Genomic DNA, 26251 nt, shown 5'->3' with positions numbered 1-26251 from the left:
ATTTTACACATTTGTTGGGATTCTTTTTTTCTGGTTAAGCTGTTCGTTATCAGTGAACAAAAGTGTTTTGAAAGCAAATTAAAAGTTTATCAATTTTGTGAGGAAATCTTGATATTATAATAAAGTTTGTGGTAATACCCTTAAGTAATGTCCGATATTAGGTTCAGAAAAAGAGAAAGGATTTCGAATGCTTTTAATGTTACAGTTACGACAGAAAGTGTTCGTACCCATGCGTCCCGAGTGATTTTTTGCTCATAACTTAAAAAGTATCAGAAATAGGCTAATAAAAGTATATTATCTTATAAATATTATACTAACACACATCTACACAAATTTTTGTGTAAATTAAACGACAAATAAACTGTTTATAAACAAATACATTTCAGAACGTGTCAAAAAACTGATATTCCCGTAAAAATTTTCTTTAGTTTGGCGAATAAACTACATTATACCATTCCAGAACTAGACACTGGGTGTATAATTATTGGAATTTAGCCAGCAAAAAATGTACTTCCGGTAATTTAGCACCGTCTCCGTCATTATCTGCTTGGTCATCATGGCGAACAGGAAACAACTGTCCAGTGATTTAAAAAACCGAATTATTGTAAAATACAAGTCTCATGTGTCTCTTTCCGGTATTGCTATACAACTTAATGTGCCAAAATCTACTGTTCAAAACATAATTGCCAAGTTTAAGCTAGCAGGATCAACTGCTAACCTCCCTCTTTCCGGACGCCCACCAAAGTTTCGGAGAGAACTAAGAGGAAGGATCTCAGAGAAGTTAGTAGGAACCGTCGTTATAACACGTAATGACATACAGAAACTGGTAAGGGAAACTGGGGCTGAAGTAAGCACCTCTACAGTTACGAACATGTTACGGGTTTAAAGCATGCCGTCCTCATAGAACTCCATATTTAAAGACTGTTCATTTAGAAGCACAATTAAGATATGCAAGAAAACATGTAGATAAACCCTTTACCTGTTGGAAGAGTATTCTTTGGTCAGACAAGACTAAAATCGAGCTTTTCGGCCACAAAGATGTTCGCTATATTTTTCGTAAGAAGAGGGAACGAAATCTTCCAAAGAACACCGTCCCTACAGTTAAACACGGAGGTGGCTTGATCATGCTATGAGGTTCCTTTAGCTCTTCTGGTGTAGGCAGCCTTCACCGCGTCAACGGAATCATGAAAAAATAAGAGTACGTTGATATATTAGGCACTTATATCAAGAATGATGCTCGGAACTTGCGGCTTGTGCGTCGTTGGATCTTCCAGCACAACAATGACACTAAGCACACATCAAAATATGTGCAATTCTAGTTGCAGAGGAACCATATAAGCGTTCTGGAGTGGCCATCGCAGTCACCAGATCTCAACCCAATTAAAAACGTTTGGCATGAGTTGAAGACCAGGGTTCATCAGCGTCATCCGAAAAACTTGCAAGAGTTGGAGGCCTTTTGTAAAGAAGAATGGAAGAAAATACCAGTCGAGTACTGTCAAACGGTCATGGAGGGCTATGAGGAGAGATTGCGCCAAGTAATTCACCTGAAAGGCTACACAACTGACCATTAAAGTAAACGCACGAACACTTTCTGCCCCTCCTATGTTTGGTTATTTGTTTATAAACAGTTTATTTGTCGTTTAATTTACATAAAAATTGATCTAGGTGTGTGTTAGTATAATATGTATAATGTACTCTACTTTCATTACCCTAATCGTGATATTTTTTAAGTTATGAGGAAAAAGAACGCGCGACGCAAGGGTACGAACACTTTCTGTCGTAACTGTATTTAATCAATAATATATGTTCCATTATTATTAATTATCTCCTGCCAATGATTCACAAAGTTTTGAATGCCACTTCTATAAAATTCTTGGGGTTTGGACAAAAAAGATTTAGAGAGGGTAATTTTGACATCTTAATGTGATCCAAGTTCTTTTCCATCAAGATAGTTCTGTAAACTTCTGAATAGACGATAATCAGATGGTGCAAGGTCTGGAGAATGAGAAAGATGTGGAAGTTTTTCTTAGTCTAGCTCTTCAATCTTTACAGATATGATCCTTGCTGTATGGAGCCATGCATTATTCTGGTGTATCACAACACCTTTACGATTGATCAAAGCACCCCTCTTTTCTTTCAGTGCAACATTCAAGCACTCTAACTGTTAACAGCAGAAGTTTGATATAATCGTTACGTTGGCTGGCAGCAACCCAAAGTGGATCACACCAACAATATCCAACCAAACGCTTAACAAGACTTTCCTAGGGTGGAGGTCCATTTTGGGCTGTGCTTTAGCCAGTTTACTTGCACTGAGCCATTGTCTGCGTCACTTAACATGTTTATAATGTATCAATTTTTCATCTCCAGTCATTAACCTGTTCAAAAAAGGTGAGTTACATTCACGAGAGCGAAGACAAGGGCAAATTCCACTCTTACTTTAAGGTTGGCTCTGTCAAATCATGGGGAACCCATTTTCCAGATTTTGATACCTTCCCAAGCTGTTGCAGGTTTACGGTGAACTGTTGAATGGGTTGAATTAAGCTGCTGTGCTAATTCTTCAACTGCTTAGCACAATCTTCATCAAGTGTGCATCGTTAAACTCAACAGGACGACCAGAACGTGGTGCATCACTGTAGTCACCTGATCTGAACTTCTGAAACCACCTTCCACAATTAAAATAAATGTTTTATTCATAAGTTCACTGTCGAAAAGAACAAGGGTTTACTCCTTATTTCAGAATGTTTTTACTCTTTTTGTCCTTAAAAGTATAAAAATAACTCAGGCCTACGAATTTAAACTTCATAAAAGTTGATTTGGTTTTAATGACTGATTCACAATAATCCAGCTTCGGAGATTTGGAAAATATTATTTTTTTCTATCACTTAAGGATATTTTACAAATCAGGTAGTAAAATTCTTACTTAGAACAAATCATTATTTCTTTTATCACAATGAACAATTTTTAATCTCCATTTCCCTGATGTCTTGATGAAACCTTTCCACTTGTTATTTACTGTCAATACGTACCGAGACGTTCTAGGAAATAATAAATGTTTCAGTGTAAGAAATGAACTTTCAAGCTCATATTATATCCAAACTCTTTGAATTTAACAAGCATGCTACTTGCAGTATTTTCGTAATTTAGGCTCTTGTTGTTTACAAAAGTTTATTAATAACATCAATAAAGTAAACTTCTAATCTGAGGTCCAACAAAAATCCCTTCCTTAGCTTTCACTTCTGAAATAGCTGGGAATTGTTCCCAAAGATACTTGAAATAGTCATCATCTTTGTCTGAGACGTTTGTAAATTCATACATCAAGCCCAGTTTCAAGTAAAGTGGAGGTAACAATATTTAATCTGTGTTAACCAAACTTCCATGTTCAATGTTTTACGATCGCTGTATCAAGCTGACACATAGCATAGTTATTGTTTCTTTATCTAGTGCTAATTGAAAGTTATAGTGTATATTTACACAACCTTTTGTTGTTATAGCAACAAATAAATAATATTGAAAAGAAAAATAAATAATGTCAGAATACACACACAAACAAAAATGACACGTCATGTGGACTGTTAACCGTTTAGTTACCAACGATTATCTTGCAAAATTTCTCTTTCTTAACCTGAAGATAACCTAGGAAGGTCGATACGTTGTTTTCTGCTTTATTAGTAAAAGTGTTAACACCCATACCAGCCACTCTAGGATACATTATTAATAGCGGCATGTTTCTTTTGGGTTCAGTAACGATCCATAAAACTTTCACTTTGCGATTTGCCTAGATAAATTTATATGTAGCCAGTGGTCGTCAACATTTTAAGTATAACAAAATGTGATCCGATTTCAGTGAAAATAATACATTCATGTAAAACTACCTATGATGTTTTGTAAAAAACCTTAACGTGATGGAGAAAAATGGATATCATTTTCAAATTCGTCGTACAGGCATTACTGTAGAACATGTAAAAATGTCAAGACAATAAAACCATCTCAGGCCTATGTAATCGTTTTAGGTTTAACTCTACTTTATCAGTGAAAAGAATAATTAAGTGATGCTGCTAATATATGAGCTCAATCTGAATTACGTTATTGTTTTATCAACTGTTTAGTTACAAGTCTTAAATAACTTACTACAATATACTGTTTCAAGTAGTGTTTTTACTCTTGGTCTCTCAGTGACCTCTTTAATTTTAGATATTATATTACTTCATGTAAGGTGAGGTTAAACTGAACTAGTAAAAAAATGCGAGTCTGGATTTAGTACCATTTTCCTTCCAATTCAGTATTAGTTTATGTTTAATATTTTTTTATCAGAATGAAAACTCCCACTATATTTTTATTTATTAGAAATAGTTTTTTTTTCATATTTACAACTTTTCTGGAATAAAGAGCGATGTAGCAAACGTCTTTGATGAATATTAAATCGATTAGTGTATTTATTGATTAATATGAATACAATACTTAATAGTGACACACATCATAAGTCAGCATCTGCACCAATACTTTATAAGCATCTGACTTATGTAGGAGTTCTTAGTGAAGTTTTGGTTAAAGAAAAAAGAAGTAGTAGCTAAATCAATATTATTTAAACAACTGAGCTATTATAACATAGGAAGAAAAATCTCCTCTTACTGGCTGATAGGTCTGGCATGGTCAAGCGCGTTAAGGCGTGCGACTCGTAATCTGAGGGTTGCGGGTTCGAATCCCCATCACACCAAACATGCTCGTCCTCCCAGCCGTGGAGGCGTTATAATGTGACGGTCAATCCCACTTTTCGTTGGTAAAAAAGTAGCCCAAGAGTTGGCGGTGGGTGGTGATGACTAGCTGCCTTCCTCTAGTCTTACACTGCTAAGGGACGGCTAGCGCAGATAGCCCTCGAGTAGCTTTGTGCGAAATTCCAAAACAAACAAAGCCTTTAAAAACACATGAATTTACATAAGGATAATTTGATGTATAAATCCACACACTTGAAAATTAAAATTAATCACAATATTTTTAAATATTTAGTTCATATTTTCTCCATTATTTGCAGTTTACCGCTTACGCTCGGATGTTGAAGTTATTCAGTTTAAATCTCTCATGAAACGGTCGATTTTTAGTACAATAAACAACACAGAACAACAGAATATCGTGATATAACTTCAAAGCAACACTGCGAAGCTCAGAAGACCACCCGCTGCATTTAATACGTCGTTATACGTATGATAATGTCCGACTTCTCTATACTTGTTTTTAGGCTTACGTGGGAGCTAGTTGCGTGACCGAAAGTATACACTGTACATTCGATATGTTTGTTCAAGCAAAATTACATGTCTAAAAAAAATCATCCGTTGAAAGGAATTATCAAGAAAAGAAAGACGTAAACAACATCTGGCGTTTTCTCTTGTTAAATTAAAAAGAACAAAAACAGTTTTATACAATAAATGCGAAAAAAACAAACAGTAGGAAACTACTCTCCTTTCATACTTTATAACATAATTCCTTATTATTTATCAGACAATTTGTTTGCTTATTTTTTAGTGGAAAGCAGCCTCTTCACCGCGGGAAATCGAACCCTGTATTTTAGAGTTATGAGTATAAATTGACAGCTCACCTTCTGGATAAAACAATAATTTTAGTTTACAGCATTATTTTATAGAGATAGGCTGTTCTAAATTTTGTGTTAATTGAGAGAAAATTTGTAGTGCTATTAAATTATGCAACACAGATACTCACGCATAAACACAAGTAAATTTATAAATGAAATAATCTGAAAACATAAACTAGTTTTTTTTCATATCGACAGTGTCAAAATAAAGATGAGATAGCTCATTCACAAAATTTGGTTACATATTCAGAAATATTTATTTATCGTCATGGAACTTTAGGAGAACGATGCGCTAACCTGCTGCCATCTTTTAAGTGTAATATGTAACAGAAAATTCCTATTAAATTCTTTACAGAACTAAGAAGATTAAGTTGTTTGTTTTTGTAGTTAAGCACAAAGCTACACAGAAAACTATTTGAGTTTTGCCCTCCATGGGTATCAAAACTCGAGTTAGAGTGTTGTAAGTCTAATTCCGCTGTGCCGCAAGCGGTGGGGGCAAATATTAAATAATACGTGTAACTAAGTTATTAATTTTGAATTAGATAATTAAAAATTTGAAATTAAATAATATAACTAACTTTAAAATTTATAATTGTTAACGTTTCTGTTCACTTTTTTACTAAAGTGTTTTTGTGTTCTATTTGCAACATCAGTATTAATAAAGCCATACTTTTGTTTTCACAAGTACGTGCTGTTAGAAAATCTCATCTGTCATGCGACTTTCCATGCACTATAAACAAGAATATTACATTTGAAAACTTCTGTAGCTAATGTTTCTCGAATTCGTGTCCAATGTTCGTGCAAATGAAAATGTTATCATTCGAATTTAGTATATGTATGATATCAAGTGACGTATTCTATACTACATTTACGTTAAACAAAAGAGAGAGAAAAAATACCGAAACCATAATTTTGATTAGTAAATTTGTTTGTTTTTAAGCGAAACAAACAAACAAAAAACTATAGAATTGGCTACCTGTGCTGTGCAAACATGAATTTTAACCTCCAGAACTTATCGCTGTGCTACAAACAAGTCAATTTTTGACATGAATCTCTCATCACTACTATGTAGTTGAAATAAACACAAATTTATGAAGATTCTAGAATTGCAATGAAGTCTCAACATTCATCTCAAAATGAACAGAAAACAATGATATTGAAAAAAGGTAACTAATAACCTAACCCTAGTAATTATTTCTGAAACTTAAATAAAAGATTATGACCAGAGTTTTGAAAAGGTTTCATATTTTCTGGAAAATATTTACACGTTAAAGTTAAAGCAAAAACTTTGAAATAGACAATCAAGTCGTTATATGTTTTTCAGATCTTCCTGAACTTTCTGCTGTTGAGTTGTACTTGAGGAATTTGCATCGATATTAATATACAATATACCATAAATATTAACAAATGTAACAAACAAAACCTAATGGAAAAACGTAATTCCAAAAAATATAAAGCAAATACAATATTCAAAAAAATACCTTTCAAGATTCATAACAATATAGAGTAACGAATACAAATCTCTTTCAATAACTATCTGGTGACTATCTCTGTTTCTCTCTCAGTGAAGCTTCTGGCAGGGTATTTATTTACAGAGTAGGTCACGAGAGTACATCCTCATGTAATCATAAATTTACATACTCTACTCTTTTGCTACAGTAGCATCTTTTCGTTACTGCTAGGAAAACTAGTGTCAGTTTTATAAAATACACATATATTTACTCAAAATACAAATGATTAGCTTAAATATGAGTTAGCGTTCTAATGCAATAAAAACTTCACAGCTAAACTGGATGATAGAAGGAAATAACAAATAACTATATCACAGTACCACCTATGGCTCATAGGAATTTTTGTTTTTGTCCCTCTTTCATTAGGGAGAGGATGTCACGTTTTGTCCCCTGTTTGCATCAACATTGATTATCTTGTATGGGAAAGAACTGAAACATCATATACAAAAAGAGTTGATTTTCTCTACGTAGGTCCCCAGCTGGGACAGTGGTAAGTCTACGGACTTACAACGCTAAAATCAGATGTTCGATTCCACTAGGTGGACACAGCAGATATCCTGATCTGGCTTTGGTATATAAAAACACACATACACTCCTCTACAAGGTTTAGCCTTACGTTTTTACTTGGAACGAAACCTCCATTTCGTAACTAACTACATATTGTCTTCATCATGAAGTGACAAAATTATAAAACCAAATGCACTGATACAAATGATACTCAAATGTAAACACCCATTTTTAACGTTATTTGGGTAAGAAGATATTCATAACCTATCAGGCTTAGGTATCATGTCCTGTTACTTTAGTTGAATTTTCTATTTTTTTCAGAAATACATTTTGTGATAGTCTCAGTCATTTTATTAAAATAATTACACTTTACAGTTTACGAACTTAAAAAACATGCCGGTAATAGAAGAATATACAGCAGATATAAACCCATTCGATATTCACTGGAGAACCTGCTGGTGAAGTGAAGATAGAACTGAAGCTTTTGATAAATTATCAATATTTTATTGAATTTTACACGGTGTTTATCATGGAATAAAATACATCAAGTTTGTTTATCGATTATTTATCACTACTTTCCAATTTATTATTTTAAAAAAAACGTTAATCGTCATTGTTTTATTCCATTTATTGAAGTTCAGTCCTTGAAGGTCAGCTCTGATCAAGTATCATATCAAAATGTCAAAGGTCCTTCCATTTCAGAATGTCAAGGACCTTTTGTACAGTTATTAGTTACTGTAACTGATATTAGAATATAATAACCAGTTTTTGCCTGATAAAGGAACCACAGCTCATAAACAAGAAAATATTTTGTACATGAGTCTGATGAAACAACTGATGTTTATTAATGACTTTAAATGATACGTATTATGTTAACTGATCTGAAATTATACAATATAGATGACTCAATTTCTGTAAAAACGTAAAACTTGAAACACGCTACTTGTTTATTATTTATTGTGTTACGCGTCAACTATACTGCTTATATTGCTTTGAAACTGTTTCTCAATTATTGATTAGTCGTGTTGATGAACTAAACCTTACACCTTAATTATTGTTTCCTTACCCAGTTTTACTTTTTCACAGATTGACATCTCAAATAAAGGAAAGAAAATTTAAAAAACTAAAACATAGCTAATAATTCTCTCTGCTCTCTGCTCGAATGGAATAAACAAGCGTCACTAAAAGAATTACACACACCAGTTTTCAAACATTGTTTTATTAGTTGACGGTTTCATTTTTTATTCTTATTATGGATTATCGTGTTAAGCGTGCTATGACGTGATGGTGAAATATTACTCTGTATTTAAAAGTTGTTTCATTAAAACGTCTTGAGTACACGGGTGCTACTGTTCCTAAAGATATGACATAAAATATTAAATCATTTTCGCAAAGAAAAGCGCTCAACTATTTATGTGTTGATTACTTAACACAGAAATAGTAGCGTTTGATATGTCCTTTTAATTATTTACCTAGTAGCTGTCAAGAGGAAATAATGAATGTTTCTCTATGAGTGCAATTATTCCCCTATTTGTAACTTTCACTTACACGGTTCGGTAGAAAAAATAATTATTTTATTTTGCCTTGAGTCACTAGTCTTAATTAATTTCTTCAGTTAATTAATTAATTTACAGTGAAATGCTCAAGCGTCGATGTGTTTGTCATAAACAAATTTGATTTATTTTTGTTTAAAAGTCGTGGAATGAAAGATGAAGAATACATTATGTTTCTTTTACTCACTGTTTTAATTTATACAACATCAATTTATCCCAGTGTCAGAAACACCAGCACACGTGATTGGTGTATTTAATTAAGGTGTATGAAAATATAACGAATTCTGAGCACTCTGTTTAATCCATACTTTAAAAAGCAAGGTTAATCAACATTATAGGAAGCTTAAGCTTTTATTGGGTGAACAGTTAAATTAAACCCATTCAGTCATTTTAGGTATGAGATACAGTGGGTAGAATGTGACATTTTCAGAGGAAATTAAACTTACCGTTTTCCAATACCCAGTGAAATAATAAATTCGCCTCAGAAGGATGTACAGGAAGTATGAAACATGGTAAATAGAGTTCTGGCTGAACACGGAAGTATAGCAATATTTTAATAATCAAGACTCTTTTTTGTACTCAGGCTGAAAAGTTATAAAAACACTGCATTATCAGGTAATCTTGGAAAACGTTTGACGCACAACTGTAATATATCGAGCGGCAATGACTGTTTTTTTTCCTACTGTTTTGTTCAGCTTTCCCAGTCCGTAACAGAAATACGACAGTGTTAGTAACCTCACTTAAAGACATCTAAAAGTCCATAAATCATAGTCATTAAATCCAGGAGTATTCATTCTCTTGGAAATGTTTAGATTTGACCCAACCAAAAGTTGTGATATAATATGTTGACATACGATACAGTGTAGAGTGAGGTAAAGTTTCTATCTAACTACTAAGTTTTAGGTTGTATATAAATACATATTTGTTTCAAATATATTTGTGTATGTTAACACAATTTCAAAAAAATATCGCTATGTATTGTATGATATATAAAAGCACCTAACGGTGTATAATGGCTAAGATGGCGGAGCTTTTTCAAAGCGAAATCGCTTCTGTGTAAGAAACAATAAAATTTTAAATTGTTAAGGATTATTTGGATTTCAGTGAATGAGACAATAAAATCTCTCAAAACAAGACAGTATATTCTTGCTGATCCGTCTGTCTCTATATAACAAGAATAACTGTGATTGTAGTAACGTTTGATACAGTGACAAACATATATGTTTCAAATATTAAACACTTAATACAAAAGATGCACAATTACTTCTATTAAATATATCTGCTGATAGGAAATCATTAACAAAATAGTTTACTACCAACGAATTGGTGAGGATAATTAAAAAAACAGAAGTCATTTGTTGAAAACTTGTCTTTGTTTGTTTGTTGTTTTTGGATGAGATGTAGACGGTTTTGAATAATGTCTCAAGAAATGTTTATTATTATAAACTTTTAAGAGTGTGATCTATACATTGTTCAGAAACCGAAACTTCTGAATTTTCAGATGTTGTTGTTAAATTATATGATTTACTAAATCGTTCTGATTGCAGAATAAAACTGTGAATAATGAGATTATTCGAAATGTAAAAACATTCCTCACAAACAATGCGAGATATATTGATAAAATAAAATACAACAATGTTCACATTCGTTCTCTACGATGTACCACCCCTCCATGATAACAAATTAAACTAATTTACTGATGAAGCCATTAATCAATATTCGAACCGTTACAGACGTTACTACTATGAACATGAACATATTATTTTTTATCATAGCGTACGAAAAACATCCGTCAATACTTGTATAGCTGATTATTGACTGAACGTGTAGAGATAATACATCCTTTTGTTTCACTGTTCTAGCACAACCTACCAAATAAAAGAAAAAAATATATATCAGAGTGAAACTTTGGTCTTTAGTTGTTTGAATGTTCGACTTGGAACAATGGAAATTCCAAAACGAACAAACAAACAAACCCTCCTTTTGTCAACAGCCATAAATTACAGGTGACTATATTTGAACCATCTCACTTGTACACTTACGATACCATTTAAACTGAAAATACTGATACTAATACAGAATCTTATAAAATCAACTATGACATGTATGCTATGATTAACAAATCTGTGAAATTTTCAGATAATATTGTACTCAAAATATTCTATCTTGCAGAGGAAGTAATACACATATATTTAATGCTTCCGCAATATAAGAACTTTATTAGCTAGTTAATCATAAAGCTTCCAGGGCACTATCTTTTCTTCAGCCACTAAAGTCTTTGAAGTTCGTATTTTTCCAAACATATTGCGAGTTACTAAAACTAAAGATGAGATGACAGAGACAGGTACGAAGATAAGCTGCCATTACCAAAGATGTATAGTGTACATGCATCAGTCGAAAATAATATTTACATACATTTATCTAACATCTGTATTATTCCATATGCATCTAATATACATTGCACTTCGTGAGTGTTTTATTTATTTCGTAATATTTCAGTTGTGTTGTTTTGAATTAAGTACAACGCTACAAAAGGCGCTATCTGTGCTCTGCCCGCCACAGGTATCGAGACCCGGTTTTTAGCGTTGTAAGTCGGCAGACATACCGCTGAGCCACTAGGGGGCTTCAGCAATCCCCAAAATAAAAAGTTCATTATTTTAAACAACTTAAATATAAAAATATGCTTGAGTAAAAACACATAAATTAAACGTGTTCTTCCAAAACTTTCATCAATGAATATTTTCTAAACTGTTTGTTAAAAACATCCACAGACAGTAGTTAAGACTGTTTACCTTCATGACGAGTCTGTAACCATGATAACACCAGTTACAGCTGTATTGAACCTACCTATCTATCACCTATTCTCAATCTTTATACGGCGGTATGTTTACGGATTTACATATCCCGATGTGGGTTTGCTATAAGAAATCACACTCACACACACGTCTTTATACCGTAATAATTATAACTAGATATAACCAGGTGTAATTCTTAAATTTTTATTTCGCGTAGCATTACTTCACGAATTAAGCACATCCAGAAAAAAAAATTATGGTGTTTCTAACACTTATCTTCTCTGCAGTAAACATCCCAAGTTTCTATTCTGTTTTCTAATACCTACATATTAGAAAGGGTTAGTAATGCGTTTTATTATTTTTATAGCGATCCTATTCTCCAGTGAAATTGGTAGTGAGTTTAATGTTTGTACTCCATGTGTTAAATGTTCTTTGCTCGGCATGGCCAAGTGTGTTAAGGCGTTCGACTCGTAATCCGAAGGTCGCGGGTTCGAATCACGGTCGCACCAAACATGCTTGCCCTTTCAGCCGTGGGGGCATTATAATGTAACGGTCAATCACACTATTCGTTGGTAAAAGAGTGGCCCAAGAGTTGGCGTTGGGTGGTGATAACTAGCTGCCTTCCCTCTAGTCTTACACTGCTAAATTAGGGACGGCCAACGCCGATGACGGGGACTCGAACGAGCGACCCTCACATTATGAGTCGAGCGCCTTAACCACCTGGCCATGCCGGGCCTGTAATTATTTAATGCCACTATAATTATAATTATTATCATAATTATTAAGTATATGCAAACTGGTTCTTTTATGAACTACTCTAGTACAGCATTAGTCCCCCGCTAGTACAGCGGTATGTCTCCGGAATTACAACGATAAAATCAGGGGTTCGATTCCTCTCGGTGGGCTGAGCAGATAGCCCGATGTGGCTTTGCTATAAGAAAAACACAACCACACAGTACAGCATTACCTGATTCCCTCACAGTGTTATTAACTGTTTTTGTTTTATACGCTCTGTAATAGTATATATATATCTTTAGTCTAAAAGGCACCTCAGTTGAAACATGAAACTAAACTTACAAGTGCTTCAATAAAAGTCGTATCAGAGTTAAAGGTACTTATTAAATAGAAGAAATAACAAATAAGCCACTAGCATTCAACGTCTGTGAGTCACTCTACGGTAATCAAAGGCAACACCTGCACACAACTGTATGTATAAAGTATGTAAATCGAATAAACGTGAAATGAATATTAAACGTGGAATAAAATAAGATGTAAATGTATATGCAAAAACGGCTCGTTTGGGCTGAGAAAACACTTTACATAGAAGAGCCCAAACGAGCCGTTTTTGCATATAAATTTCTCAACAAGTGGGTTTCTCGTCATCACTGAAGATGTAAATGTGTTAAAAACAAAATTTAAAGAAAACGTTATTTACTTCAGTAAAAAATAAACAGTGAATTCAACTGGTTGATAAAATGACTGGAATGTAAGTATAATAAAAGCAAATAGTTCAGTTGAAGCATACACAATGAGCAGAAGAATAGATGAAATAAAAGGATATGTGAGATTAAATAGTAGGAGTGAATACAATATTTAACTTCCCCATTGCTGACAGTGTAAAGTAAGTTTATTACACAAACCAGTCTGTCGTACAGAATGCTAACCGGCTACTCAGCCTATTATAAAGTTAATAGTTTTCTAAATACTCGCAGCACAGATGCAGACAATGCATTCTCATCTAAACACCCACTGTGCAAACATTCCTGTGTCATTAGGGATGAGGGTAGAGCCAAGATACAGTGGATGTTTACTTATAAAATCATAGAACATTCAGTGATTGTTGTTGGGAAGAAAAGTACAATAAGATTCTGAGTTAATTTCGGATGGCTGAGCATGGTGACTCGCTATTTTGCTTTCCTATTCATACAGACAGTTGAATATTTCGATTCACCGGATGATATCCAATGACTCAATCTCGGAACATAAACTGGATAACTACAACGGCATTGAGGGTACCTCAGCAATCAAAATATTTTTTAAGTCTTAAGTTATGTCTTGAGCTGTGTAATGTGCTTATTACTTTTGAGAGACTACACTGAGGAGGCTTCAGTGGGAAAGTGTTCTGCTCTATGTAAGCAAATATGGTTCGCATTTTCGACCTTGTTGCTGCAAACCACAAAGTAGAAGAGAAAAAGACAGGTTTGAGTGCAGGTGAAAGTCCTTGGTCACATTGTGGGTATAAATAGAGTCTCTGATAACCCAGTGAAGAAGATCACACATATTCTATAGGCTCTCTCCACTAAACATACATATGTATATGTGACTTTTCCATGCACAGGGAAGAGTTGCCTTCACTCTAGTCTTACACTGCTAAATTGGGGACTGCTGGCGTAGATAGCCCTCGTGTAGCTTTGCGCGAAATTCAAAACAAACCAAACCATGCACAGGGAAAAAGTAATGTTCTTTCTAAGCACAGGGTTTACTTTACCGCAGTTACTTATTTTTATAAGCTATAGAATCGTAGTGTCATCATAAGTTGCTATATTCCATTAAATAACTACTTACTGCTCTGCGTTACATAGTTGTAGTTTCACATCCACTTTATGTTAGTAAAGATTTCTATAAAGTTAAGCTTGCTATTGAGGGAAAAATGAAACCCTGAGGAAACAAACATTGTTATGTTATGGGAATGATCAAAAGTCACATTGGTACTGCAAGCTTCCTGAGATGAATAGCAATTATTACACTCCATTTAATGTTATTGATTTGTGGGGTTTTTCACTAAAGACAATTTCACTTGAACTTCTTTGTATTCATTCTGTTTTTCTTACTTAACAGGGAATATAGTTGAATGTTAAAGTCAACATGAAATAAAATTATTTTTCGTAATTGTTGTTTGTAGAAAAAGAGGTGTTGCAAAAATAGCAACAAAAATTTGGATAAAGAAAATCAGGTTAAAATGTTTATCAGTAATAATGTTGTGAAGCAACACCTAATAAAACAAGGACTGGAATCCTTGAAAACTTTAGCATTCTCTCACCAAACATTGTTTTCTTCAAAGTTGATTTAAGTTTATCTGAAACCACCAATGCTGCATTCAGAATACACATGTTTCATAGAGCTTGCCATTAAGAACATAGACATTGGAATGCAACATTATATTTGACCTATGTTCCAAGATGAAGCGGGACGTAACTTAACTATCCTTTGAAAAATTAATAGGTTTCTTTACTGATCTATCTACACAAAATAACACCTAAAACTGAGCTTTGAAGATGAATACAATGTAATTTAGTACATTCCAAAATTAGAACTTATTACAAAGTAAGCAAAAACTAAGCTAGGTTGAATATATAAAATACTTTACACATAAGCAGCTTACACAACCAACGATGGTATCTTGGAATTCAAAACCTCAACTGAAAGGATTTTGTGTTCACTGCTATCGGAACTGCCACATAGTGTAATTTATAGAATGATATAAGCCCTACATTTTATGGTTGTAATTTGGTCTACTTAATAAACAAAGAGGGTAATGTGATTAAAAGAGTATTGCAACATTTTCTAGGCCACTGAATGAATTTTACAGTAAAAAAATATCTTAAATGTCAAGATAATTTCTCCCATAACATACTTTAGTAGCGAGAATCTTATGAAGAATGCCACTCTGAACTTATTACAATGTCATCTATTTGTGTGAGAAGTTTGGTGGTTCTCTGAGTAGCGAGAAAGTCATGTTTCCTCTAAGTGTAGACAGAAATGTAGAAATAAGGTAGGAATATTAATCCTGGCTGATAAGACTTTTGTTCGAAAAATATCAGCTCATCCAAATGTTGCTTTTAATTCTTTATTTTATAGTGTCTCTGTAATGAAAAATTTGTCGAGTTTAAAACCTTCTAGATGGAAATACCATGATTAATTAGATGTAGCGTCCACAAGTAATCCAATGAGATTTACAAAGTAATTCACTTAGGAAATAAAGGCAATTTGTTACAAACACTAGAATATAGTACCTTATAATGGTAAAACACATATTGTAATACTTCACATGCGTCTAAACATTACATAAACTAATGAGATATTTAGCATGAATGACTCATTTAAATAAAAAATTAAATAAAGAAGTCAGGTTAACTGTAACAATTGACCTAGCTAGCATTAGTCTAAAATATGATGAACCTGTTGTTTTCTCTAGTAATTTTAAGATATTATTTCAATATTAACAATGAAATGCTTGGCAGGTAGTGAATTTTAATTGAAAATATATAAATTGACAAGAGACTTATACTATGCGCTAGAAACTAAACCCAGTTTCGCTTGGGATTTCATTAAATCTAGTTCAACACAGTTTTCAGTATGTTACAGTATTACCATTTTAATAAAGATAAGAGCAAATGGTATCTCAATAGCATAAAATTGAAATATTTATGAGTAAGTTAAAGTATCACTATAAAATAAAATTCACATACCGTAGCATAGCTATCATAACATATAATTTCTTGGTGTACTCTCTGTTTTATTTTGTTACGATAGAATATTTCCAAACATGTTACTCAAATATTTTTAAAACTCTAGCCTTACAGACACAAGTTCGTGTATCTTACAAAAACTTGTAATCATTGTGAAGCCATGAAGATATATACAACAACTATGAAAGTACTAATGTAGCTTTACGAAATTTGACAAACTTTCAGTCAACATTACAAGTATTTTGTACAGAAGAAAAATAAATATTTTCTATGGGATATTTTACTAAAATTTTTTTGTATATTTGAAGTCAGAATATTGTATGCTTCGAATGTAAAGTAATTTTATGTTGAGATCAAAAATACTTTTTTTTCAGAAAATATTTATACTTTATCTGTTATTTTCGCTATCCTAACTTTATACGGACTCCGTTGATTTGACCGATCCTGTAACCACCATAAAAATACTTTCTGGAATGACTTTAGACTGTAACAGAAAATTACAATTCTTTATCTTAACCGGCCTAAGGATCGTAAAAGCATATGTCTGTTTATAAATAATTTTATTGTTTTATTTCCGTTTGAATCATGTCTAACTGATAAACCTCTTACATAATCTGTAAATCAGTCAGCAAATGTGTCGCTGACATTACCATATTTGATAATCTAATACACGAGCTCCTCGCGAGCATATCTTATGAAGAATTTTGTTATTATTCTATTTTTCTTTATCTTACCAAATCTAACTTTTACCTAATAAGTTTAAATTGTTCTTTTTTTACATTTTGCTTACTTCTATAACAATAAATAAAGATTATACATTAAAATAAAAAAAATTTAGTGCTTATGTTTATTGAAGCCTAGTGTTTAATAATAATAGTAAAAATTAATTTCCTGTGCTGCTCGAACTGAACAACGTGAAATAAACTGCCAAACTGAAGATTACTTGACGGTACTGTGTCCTGGAAATGTATAGAAATATATGTCATTCAATATATTGAAACTTTGTCTTTGTAATGGTTGAAAACGACATATTATAAAATTTCAAGGAAAATTACTGGCAACTTATGGTAAAAGATGTGTGGAAAGTGGGCGTGGCAAATGGGTCTGATTTTCTACTTTATCACTCCATAAACAAATAAGAATGGATGCTGCACAAAATAGACTTTGTCTTAGTAATGTCTATTTACAATTTATTTTAATTTTTCATTATAAACTTATCCAGTTGAAACTTATATAACACCAAGATCTACTTTATTGACTATGATTAGATATAAAATTTATTTGTATAAATTCATAAAAATAGTTTAATTTAATTTTGAATGTATTTCTGAAAAAGGTCGTGACCTGCTCAATTTGACCTTCCCATTGTGAAAAAATTAAGGTGTAGGATCCTGTGTCATTCTCGATCCCTATTCCTTGCTACTGCTGTATACATAACAATACAAAGAGAGGAACAACTATGTGCTGGGCCAGATATTATTAAACATGTCCTAGTTGTGTAACATGAGCAGTGTAGCTACAGGTAGGGTTAATCAGAAACGTACAGAAGTGTGTCTACTTAAAAATTCTCAGCTCCTCAGAATGCTTATAGTAAGGTGATACAGTGTCTGAACACATACAAAGTCCATAGAAATTACTGAGCAATAGTCTAAAGTCAAAGTCCATGCCTATAAATGTTTATTACGTTCCTCACTAACTGATGAAATTAGCTGAAATTTTGACAAATTTGCACTTTCAGTATTTTAGGTCAAGCTTTAACTACAGTAATGTTCTTTTTTCTAATTAAGCTTCAGTATGTTTAAGTCTCCTCTTTTGTTTTACCATAATTTTTCATCATCCTTTAAAGCTCCCTTGTTCCTGAAATTTGTCAAAACATCTTGTTCACTATGTGCACTGATGATGATTCTATACCTACAACTTAAATAGACCGATGTTCATCGTCAATGAATCCAAGGATGAATGTGTGTACTTGCTGATGCAATGGATACGGAAGAACTTTTGTGTCCGTCATCAGACTAAGCCTTATGGTCACTGGGAGCTGGACAACATGATTTGGCAATGTAGGTCTCAACTGAAGCTAAGCCTGAGGACATCTGAACAGTAGAGGATAAGGTGTTGGCTGCTTCACCTTCACCAAAGAAGCCAAGTATTCAAGTAACTTGAACTGTGTGTCATGTATATTTACTCTTAGTAGTTATTTGTATAAAATTTGAAATTTCATTTACATGTTCTTTCTATTTTACACACGTGTGCTTGAAAGATATGCCTTTAAAGTTTTTATTTCATTTGTCGGTTTTATAATTTTGCCTTGTTTGTTATACGTTTAAAATTAATACTGTTCTTATTTGTTTATAAAAAGGGGTTTTATTTTTTTTATTACACGTATTTAATAAAATATTTTATTCCTGTCTTTCTATGCATCTGTATGTGTTTTTTTTAAATTCCTAGTTTATTATATTGTATTTTATATATTATAATTATTTTTAAAGCTTAAAAAGGCTTAGAAATATTTATATTATAATAATGAAGTTCATTTGTTGCTGAAGTTTCTTATTTTTATGCAATTTTATACAAGTTATTAAACTGCCCTTTCTTAGACAGACTGGTGATTTTTGTTTGAATCTTTTACGTTTTTCAGCTATTTTTTTATTTGTATTTGCTAATTGAATAATGTGTTAGACTGCTACATCGAAAAGGGGTGGGTGGTTTCTGTTAATTATTTTGAATAAGTAATTATTACTGATGCTCATATGTGTCTGTAATCATGTTATTATACTCTTCGTTATAGAGTAATTTTATGGATATTATATGTTAAAGAGTATATTTATGACACGTTCATCGTTAAATGGTTAATTTTTGTATGATATAATAATTTTACTATATAATCAAAATTTTTAACTTGTATTTATAATTTAATGTCTTGTTTATTATCTTTATATTCTTGGTTGTATCTAAAGGTTATTCTATACTTATTTCACTGTTTGGTGTATTATCATAATTATAATTATTATTATTGTTTTTGTCTTACTTTTTCACATATGATGTTCATTTTAATTTTAACAGATTTTCAACGATTTTATTTCATTGTCTATTATTTGTAATGTTATTTTACCTAAAATGGTTTTTGTATATCTTATGTGTGATACTTTATTTAACGCTTTTGTTATATGCATGATGTAATCAAACAACCGAATGAGAGAAAGCTAATAAAATTACTAGTTGTGTTACAAATTTAAGCTCAGTTGGCAACTTGAGGACAAGCCTGAAACAGGAATGGAGAGAAAATATGTTACAAATGAACACCATATATTTTCCACCAACTTCTATTTATCTCTGCGGAATTATAACGCAATAAACCGGGTTTCGATACCCATTTTAGCTCATTGTGTATTTTTGTGCTTAACTTCAAGCAATCAAACAACCGACTTTTTAATATTAGTATAATTTTTTTTACATTTTCATTTAATCTGTTCAGTCACGAACAAGTATTCCAGACGAAAGTATGAAAAGAGGTTTTATCGTAATTTGCAAATTATATTTAATTTGTTCATCGATGAGTTTTTGTAGCTTTATGTATAATACTTTCAATAATGCATCAGAATTTCAGTTAGTTTTTTTTTTTTGTCAATAGACTTTTAATCATTACTAACTTTAAATTCCCAATTCTTTCTTTAAAAGTGGTTATTTCTGGTGGCTTCAAAACGTTGAATCATGTTGGTCAATTTAAAATATTTGCCTGTTGCAACATTTATCGAAATTTGGTAAAATCGTTAATTTTTCTCAGTACACGTAAAATGTCTGAGAAAACTTAACAGTAATAATAGGATTAATTGTAATGCTAACAGTATTTTTGTTTAAATATTTTTGTAACCCATTATGTACCTCACTGGGACAGCGATAATTCTACGGATTTACAGCTCTAAAATCAGGGGGTTCGATTCCCCTCAATGGACACAGCAGATAGCCCGATGTGGCTTTGCTATATGAAAAAAAAAAAAAACACGCGCGCTAGAGCGATGTCGCATTATTTGTCAGAAGCGATGTTAACGAATAAAGCCACGGAACACAAACAATTTGGTAAATATTTTAAATAGTTTAATACCATATGCTTTCAAAACGATTTGCACGCTACTGGTAGTTTTAGAAGTTCTTGAGTAAATATGGAAAAATAATAATAATCAAACGTCTGTCAGTTGTTCAGGCGTACGTCTGATATTTTATAGCGTTAAATATTGGGGTTTGATACTTGCTTGTGGTAAGCATAAGACCATGGGCCAATGTTTAGCTTTACACTTGACAACAATACCAAAACACGATCAATTCCCCAAAATAGCTTGTCTTGTATAATTAAATATACAATGAACTACAAGCACTGATTATTTTCTCGACTACGATAATACGATAAAATTTGGCCCGGTATGACAGGTTGCTAATGCACTCGACTCGTAATCCCAGGGTCGCGGGTTTGAATCCCCGTCCCACCACACATGCTCGTCCTTTCAGTCGTGGGAGGTTATAATAGGATGGTCAATCCCACTATTCGTTGGTAAAAGAGTAGCCCAAGAATTGGCGGTGGGTGGTGATGACTAACTGCCTTCCATCTAGTCTTACACGGCTAAATTGTCCCCCGCTGGTACAGCGGTAAGTCTACGGATTTACAATGCTAAAAGAGGGGTTCGATTCCCCTCAGCGGACTCAGCACATAGCACGATGTGGCTTTCCTATAAGAAAACCCTCACACAAACGGCTAAATTAGGGACGACTAGCGCAGATATTCCTCATGTAGCTTTGCGCGAACAAACAATTGATAATGTGTGTATTTTCTTTTAGCAAAGCCACAAAGGCTATCTACTGAGCCCACCGATGGGAATCGAACCCCTGATTTTAGCGTTGTAAATCCGGAGACATACCGCTGTACTAGCGGGGAACAACAATTGATAAAGTTTATCATTAAGATATCATTAAAATTTGTTTTTAAATAAACCTGTTCACCCAAGTAAGAAAATTAATCAAAAAATATATTCTGAGACTGAGAAACAATGGTTTTTAATGGTAGAGAAAAGCTTTAAACTAAAATGAGAAACATTTACTGAAACTATGTTCAGACAACTCAATGATGATGCACCTGAATATTCTATAATAACAAACTTTTATTTGTTTTGAAATAATTGTTGGGCTTGCTTAAATGTTTGTTGGCTTGTTTTGAATTTCGCGCATAGCTACACAAGAGCTATCTGCGCTAGCCGTCCCTAATTTAGCAGTGTAAGACTAGAGGGAAGGCAGCTAGTCATCACTACCCACTGCCAACTCTTTGGCTATTCTTTTACCAACGAATAGTGGAATTTACCGTCACGTTATAACGCCCCCACGGCTGAAAGGTCAAGCATGTTTGGTGTGATGGGGATTCGAACCCGCAACCCTTGGATTACGAATCGAGCAACCTAACCACCTGGCCATGCCGGGCTTATCAATTGAAGAAGCAATTTTGATGTCCATAGCCATTTTATTACTCCATGAGATGGAGTTGAATCACAGACACTTTATTATTTATAAAACATTCTAAACCTATGGCCCGGCATGGCCAAGCGTGTCAAGACGTTCGACTCGTAATCCGAGAATGACGGGTTCGAATCCCAGTCGCATCAAATATGCTCGCCCTTTCAGCCGTAGGGGCGTTAAAATGTGACAGTTAATCCCAGTATTCGTTGGTAAAAGAGTAGCCCAAAAGTTGGCGGTGGGTGGTGATGACTAGCTGTTTTCCCTCTAATCTTACACTGCTAAATTAGGGACGGCTAGCGCAGATAGCTCTCGAGTAGCTTTGCGCGAAAATCAAAAACAAACCTAAACCTATTCCAAACTTTCAATAAACTTTAAGAATACCATTGAAGACATGCTTTCATTGTTACCGACACCATAATGAAAAATGCACCTGACACACTCAATAAAGTTACAACTTCACCAGTTATCATGAGTTGAAAGATGTAAGAATAAAAAATTCCCAGGGAAGTCACTAGGGCCACACAACTAGCTTTTTCAACAAATAGGGCGTTAACATAAAAATACTGGGTGCCAAAACTAAGTATTCCTATTCCTAAAATCATCCAAGGTATAGTTCCACACTCTGGAATTATTGTCTCGTTAGCTATAAATTTGTAACTGCACAATATTATAGTCTGGATAATAGAGTTATTGAAGATAATTACAGCATAGTGTAAGAAGTTGATCCGACGCACTATTACATTCATCAACGATACACAAAACCCACAAGCGACAGCTAGGAAGGATCCATAAATTCGAGACTGGTTATCCATGTTGCTGTTCCATCCTTCAAACACAAACGAAGGACGAGTGATCAGGATGATTCCGACAATGGATAACATTATGACTATAACATCAATCAAATGTGGTTTTTCTTGCAGTATTAGTAAACCCAGAATTGCCGTGAATATCAATTCTGTCTTCGTAAGAACTGTACAATCACTTAATGGTAGGAAGTCCAAAGATTTGTACAGAAACAAGATAGATAGAGTTGCGATACTTCCTGTGATGCAAATTATCAGACATTGCCCTAGATTCTTGGGAAGAAAAGAATGACCACTATGCAAAATAACTGGTGCACAAAAAACAGCCATGTATATTGCACGGTGAATCAATATAGCCTGTCTGGAGAAATCTGGAACAAGTTTAACCATCACACATTGACAACAGTAAGTGATTGAACTGAGTGAAGCCAGGATAATTCCAATAACAGGAAGTTTTATTTTCTCAAACGGAGACAATGGTTTTGACATTTCAAATGAGTTGTTTCAACTTCCTGCTTTATGTAGTCCTGTGTTCAATATTCTTCTTTGTCAGAACTTTCAGTTTACTTTGTCCGGATAACCTAAAATATGATAGGAAAACAAGCATAGCCGAGAGTTTTTTCTAATCAAATTAAACTCATAATAATGGTTTATTAACTTTGCGGGCATTTTTAAATAAACAGAAAAAATAATATTTTAACTTATATCTGAACCACGCCTAATTATTAGTCAGTATAATGTCGTACAAATAAACTATTGTTTAACATATTTATTTTCTGAATTTCGTGCAAAGCTACACGAGGGCTATCTGCGCTAGCCGTCCCTAATTTAGCAGTGTAAAACTAGAGGGAAGGCAGCTAGTCATTACCACCCATCGCCAACTTTTGGGCTACTCTTTTCCCAACGAATAGTGGGATTGATTAGAACATTATAATGCCCCACGGCTGAAAGGGGAAACATGTTTGGTGTGACGAGGATTCGAACCCGTGACCCTCTGATTACGAGTCGAGTGCCTCAACCACTTAGCCATGCCGGACCATTTGTAGTCTTTTCTCAGATTGTGGGTGAAAATTTCTGATGAGTTCAGACTTGTTTGTTTATAGCTAATCACAAAGCTACACAATGGACTATTTGTGTTCTGACTACCACGAGTATCGAAACGCTCTTTCCGACGTTGTAAATCCGCAAACATACTGTTGTGCCACTGGGAACGCTACTATTTAATAAAGAGAACACACTCTAACAAAGTAGTCCCTAAATTACCAAACTGTACGAGTATATATGTTATACAGTAAAACAATAAAAAGTACAATTTTTATTATTTACTAAGTAACGCTCCTCGCCCTCCCTAGTGGCACATCAGAGTGTTTGCCAACTAACGGTGCAAGACACTGGGTTTTGATACCCCTGGTGGGCAGAGCACAGATAGCCCATTTTATACGTTTGTGCTTAACTTCAAACAAACAAACAAACAATAAGCAACAATTAAAATATAGACGGAAGTGATTTACAGGCTTGTCGTAATATTTCAGTTGTGAGTAGTCATTATTTAGCGCAATAATACAACCATCGTCTTGTTTTGATGTAATAAACGAGCGCCTCTACATTAAAAATAACAAAATGTTCACGATCAAGGTCATTTGATGTCCTTTTAATGGTTTAAAAGACTATTAAGTATAGGTCTCAGCGACAGTTTCAGGGATCGACTCAATTCTTACGTAGTACAAAGTGTAGACCTAAATTTAATGTCTTCGGCTACTGTTGTAAAATCATAAATTTTACCAAGAACTCCCAGTTGGAGGGTTTAATAAATTAGCCGAACAAGTAATGAACATTGACTGCTCCATAATAATTATTATTATTATCAAATCTAGGAAAGATCAGTTTAATACGTTTCCAACATATTTCCCGTCACGTATTGTTAAAAAAAAAAAAAAAAACTCCTGGAGAAAAGTTGGTAAATCTTCCAAAATCACTGGGTTTTCACTTTATTCATTAATCAGAAGAAAAACAATAGACATGTAAAACAGTAAAATGTGAGAACATATTAAAGAAGAAAACTCGACTTGTGACTTTCCAAAGTTATGATGAATCGATTATAACAGTTTCTTTTTCGGGATGTATACATGCGGTTGTACACATTTTAGAACACAAAAGTGTGTATGCCAACAATTATAAAAAAAAAATGCTATTAAATAAATTAAAAATTAAAAACATATAAAAAAATTGATAAAATGAGACTTCAACTTTTTTACGGATTTCAATACCTCCAGGATATTCTGTGATTATTTTTTTTTATTTGCTACAGCCATCCGCTAATACAGCGATGTGTCTACGGATTTACAACGCTATAATTAGGGGTTTGATTCCCCTCGGTGGGCTCAGCAGATAGCCTGATGTGGCTTTGCTAGGAGAAAACACACACACACATACACTTATTTGCTACATTGCTAAATTCTATGGAATATTTATCAGATATTGTATGATAATATTAAAATGTTTCTATCATACACAATTTAAATTTTCAAGACGATCCCGAAGGAAGAAAACATTAGTTCAAGAAACGAGAAATAAACTAAATTAGTATAAATCCATAATAATATTATATTTTACGCGCAGTTTATTTTATAGTCTTGATTGCATGCTAAAAGTTGCTTACCCAAAAATCTCGCCTTCATATAGCTGATATTGCAGTATCTTGTCTTTACAATAACACTGCGGTCCTTCAAATAATAAAAGCTACGTCCATAAAATGATTCTTTCTCTTCATTTGTGCAGACTTCCTGCAAATATTTCTACTATTTATTTCATCGGAAAGGTTAAAATGATTGTCGTTTGAGAGTAAAATGTAAATGGATAAACACCTGACGTTATAAAGTGTTAAGTTAGTAAATTTTATAGTGGCGGCATCTGTTGGTTTACTTTGAAAGAAATGAAGCCAGCTACAACGTTATATGCACACTCGAAATTAAAAATAACTCATCATCAGGCGAAAATATTTTAATGTATGGATAATATCCTCAGAAAATATCCAACACTTTTCTTAAATAAGTTTTACGTTTCGAATACACCCAGTGTGAAAATGAACGAAAGAGCTAAGTAGAAACATTAAACGCTATTTAACAAATAAACAAAAAACTTCAAACGTGACGCCCCCCAGTGGCTCAGCGGTATGTCTGCGGACTTACAACGCTAAAAACCGGTTCTCGATACCCGTGGTGGGCAGAACACAAATAGCCCATTGTGTAGCTTTGTGCTTAATTCAAAACAACAACATCAAACGTGACAGAATTTCAAATAAATATTCTTGAAAAATGCAAGAAATTTGGCTTACTTGCCCAAGAACCAAATACTTTATGTTAAAATATTGCAAACTATTTATGTCCCGAATTGCTTGTGACTTTGTTCATTTATGTGTGTTTAATAACATACGAATCACAAAAGGAATGAATAAGAATGTGATTAAAATTACAATTAACCCTTTAAATTATTGCTAACGCCCACATGTGTTTGAATTCTATTCGTATGAA

The 26251-nt window shown here is 33.3% G+C and overlaps 2 protein-coding genes across 4 annotated transcripts in view; both read right to left on the bottom strand.

The window, feature by feature from the left end:
• The window catches only part of LOC143248838 (glutamate receptor ionotropic, delta-1-like), a 64845-nt gene extending 39213 nt beyond the window's left edge, over window positions 1–25632 (bottom strand). Inside the window, exon 1 of one of the 3 annotated variants that reach the window (XM_076497671.1) lies at window positions 25381–25632. The gene's annotated coding sequence lies outside the window, so the exon portion shown is untranslated. The remainder of the gene's footprint in view (window positions 1–25380) is intronic. The other 2 variants (XM_076497669.1, XM_076497672.1) reach the window with 2 other exon arrangements.
• LOC143248097 (solute carrier family 35 member G1-like) lies at window positions 22290–23210 on the bottom strand. Its single transcript, XM_076496533.1, has one exon. It carries the CDS (start codon window positions 23208–23210, stop codon window positions 22290–22292), a length of 921 nt encoding a protein of 306 aa, XP_076352648.1.
• Window positions 25633–26251: the final 619 nt, after the last annotated feature.

This window comes from Tachypleus tridentatus, chromosome 4 (genome assembly GCF_004210375.1).
Source record: "Tachypleus tridentatus isolate NWPU-2018 chromosome 4, ASM421037v1, whole genome shotgun sequence".
Classification (NCBI taxonomy): Eukaryota; Metazoa; Arthropoda; class Merostomata; order Xiphosura; family Limulidae; genus Tachypleus; species Tachypleus tridentatus.
Note: the sequence above shows the minus strand (reverse complement) of the source record. Positions and strands in the feature narration are given on the sequence as shown.

What these genes read in the sequence shown, in the direction of transcription:
- LOC143248097 (XM_076496533.1), bottom strand. Translation starts at nt 23,210, where the DNA reads ATGTCAAAACCATTGTCTCCGTTTGAGAAAATAAAACTTCCTGTTATT.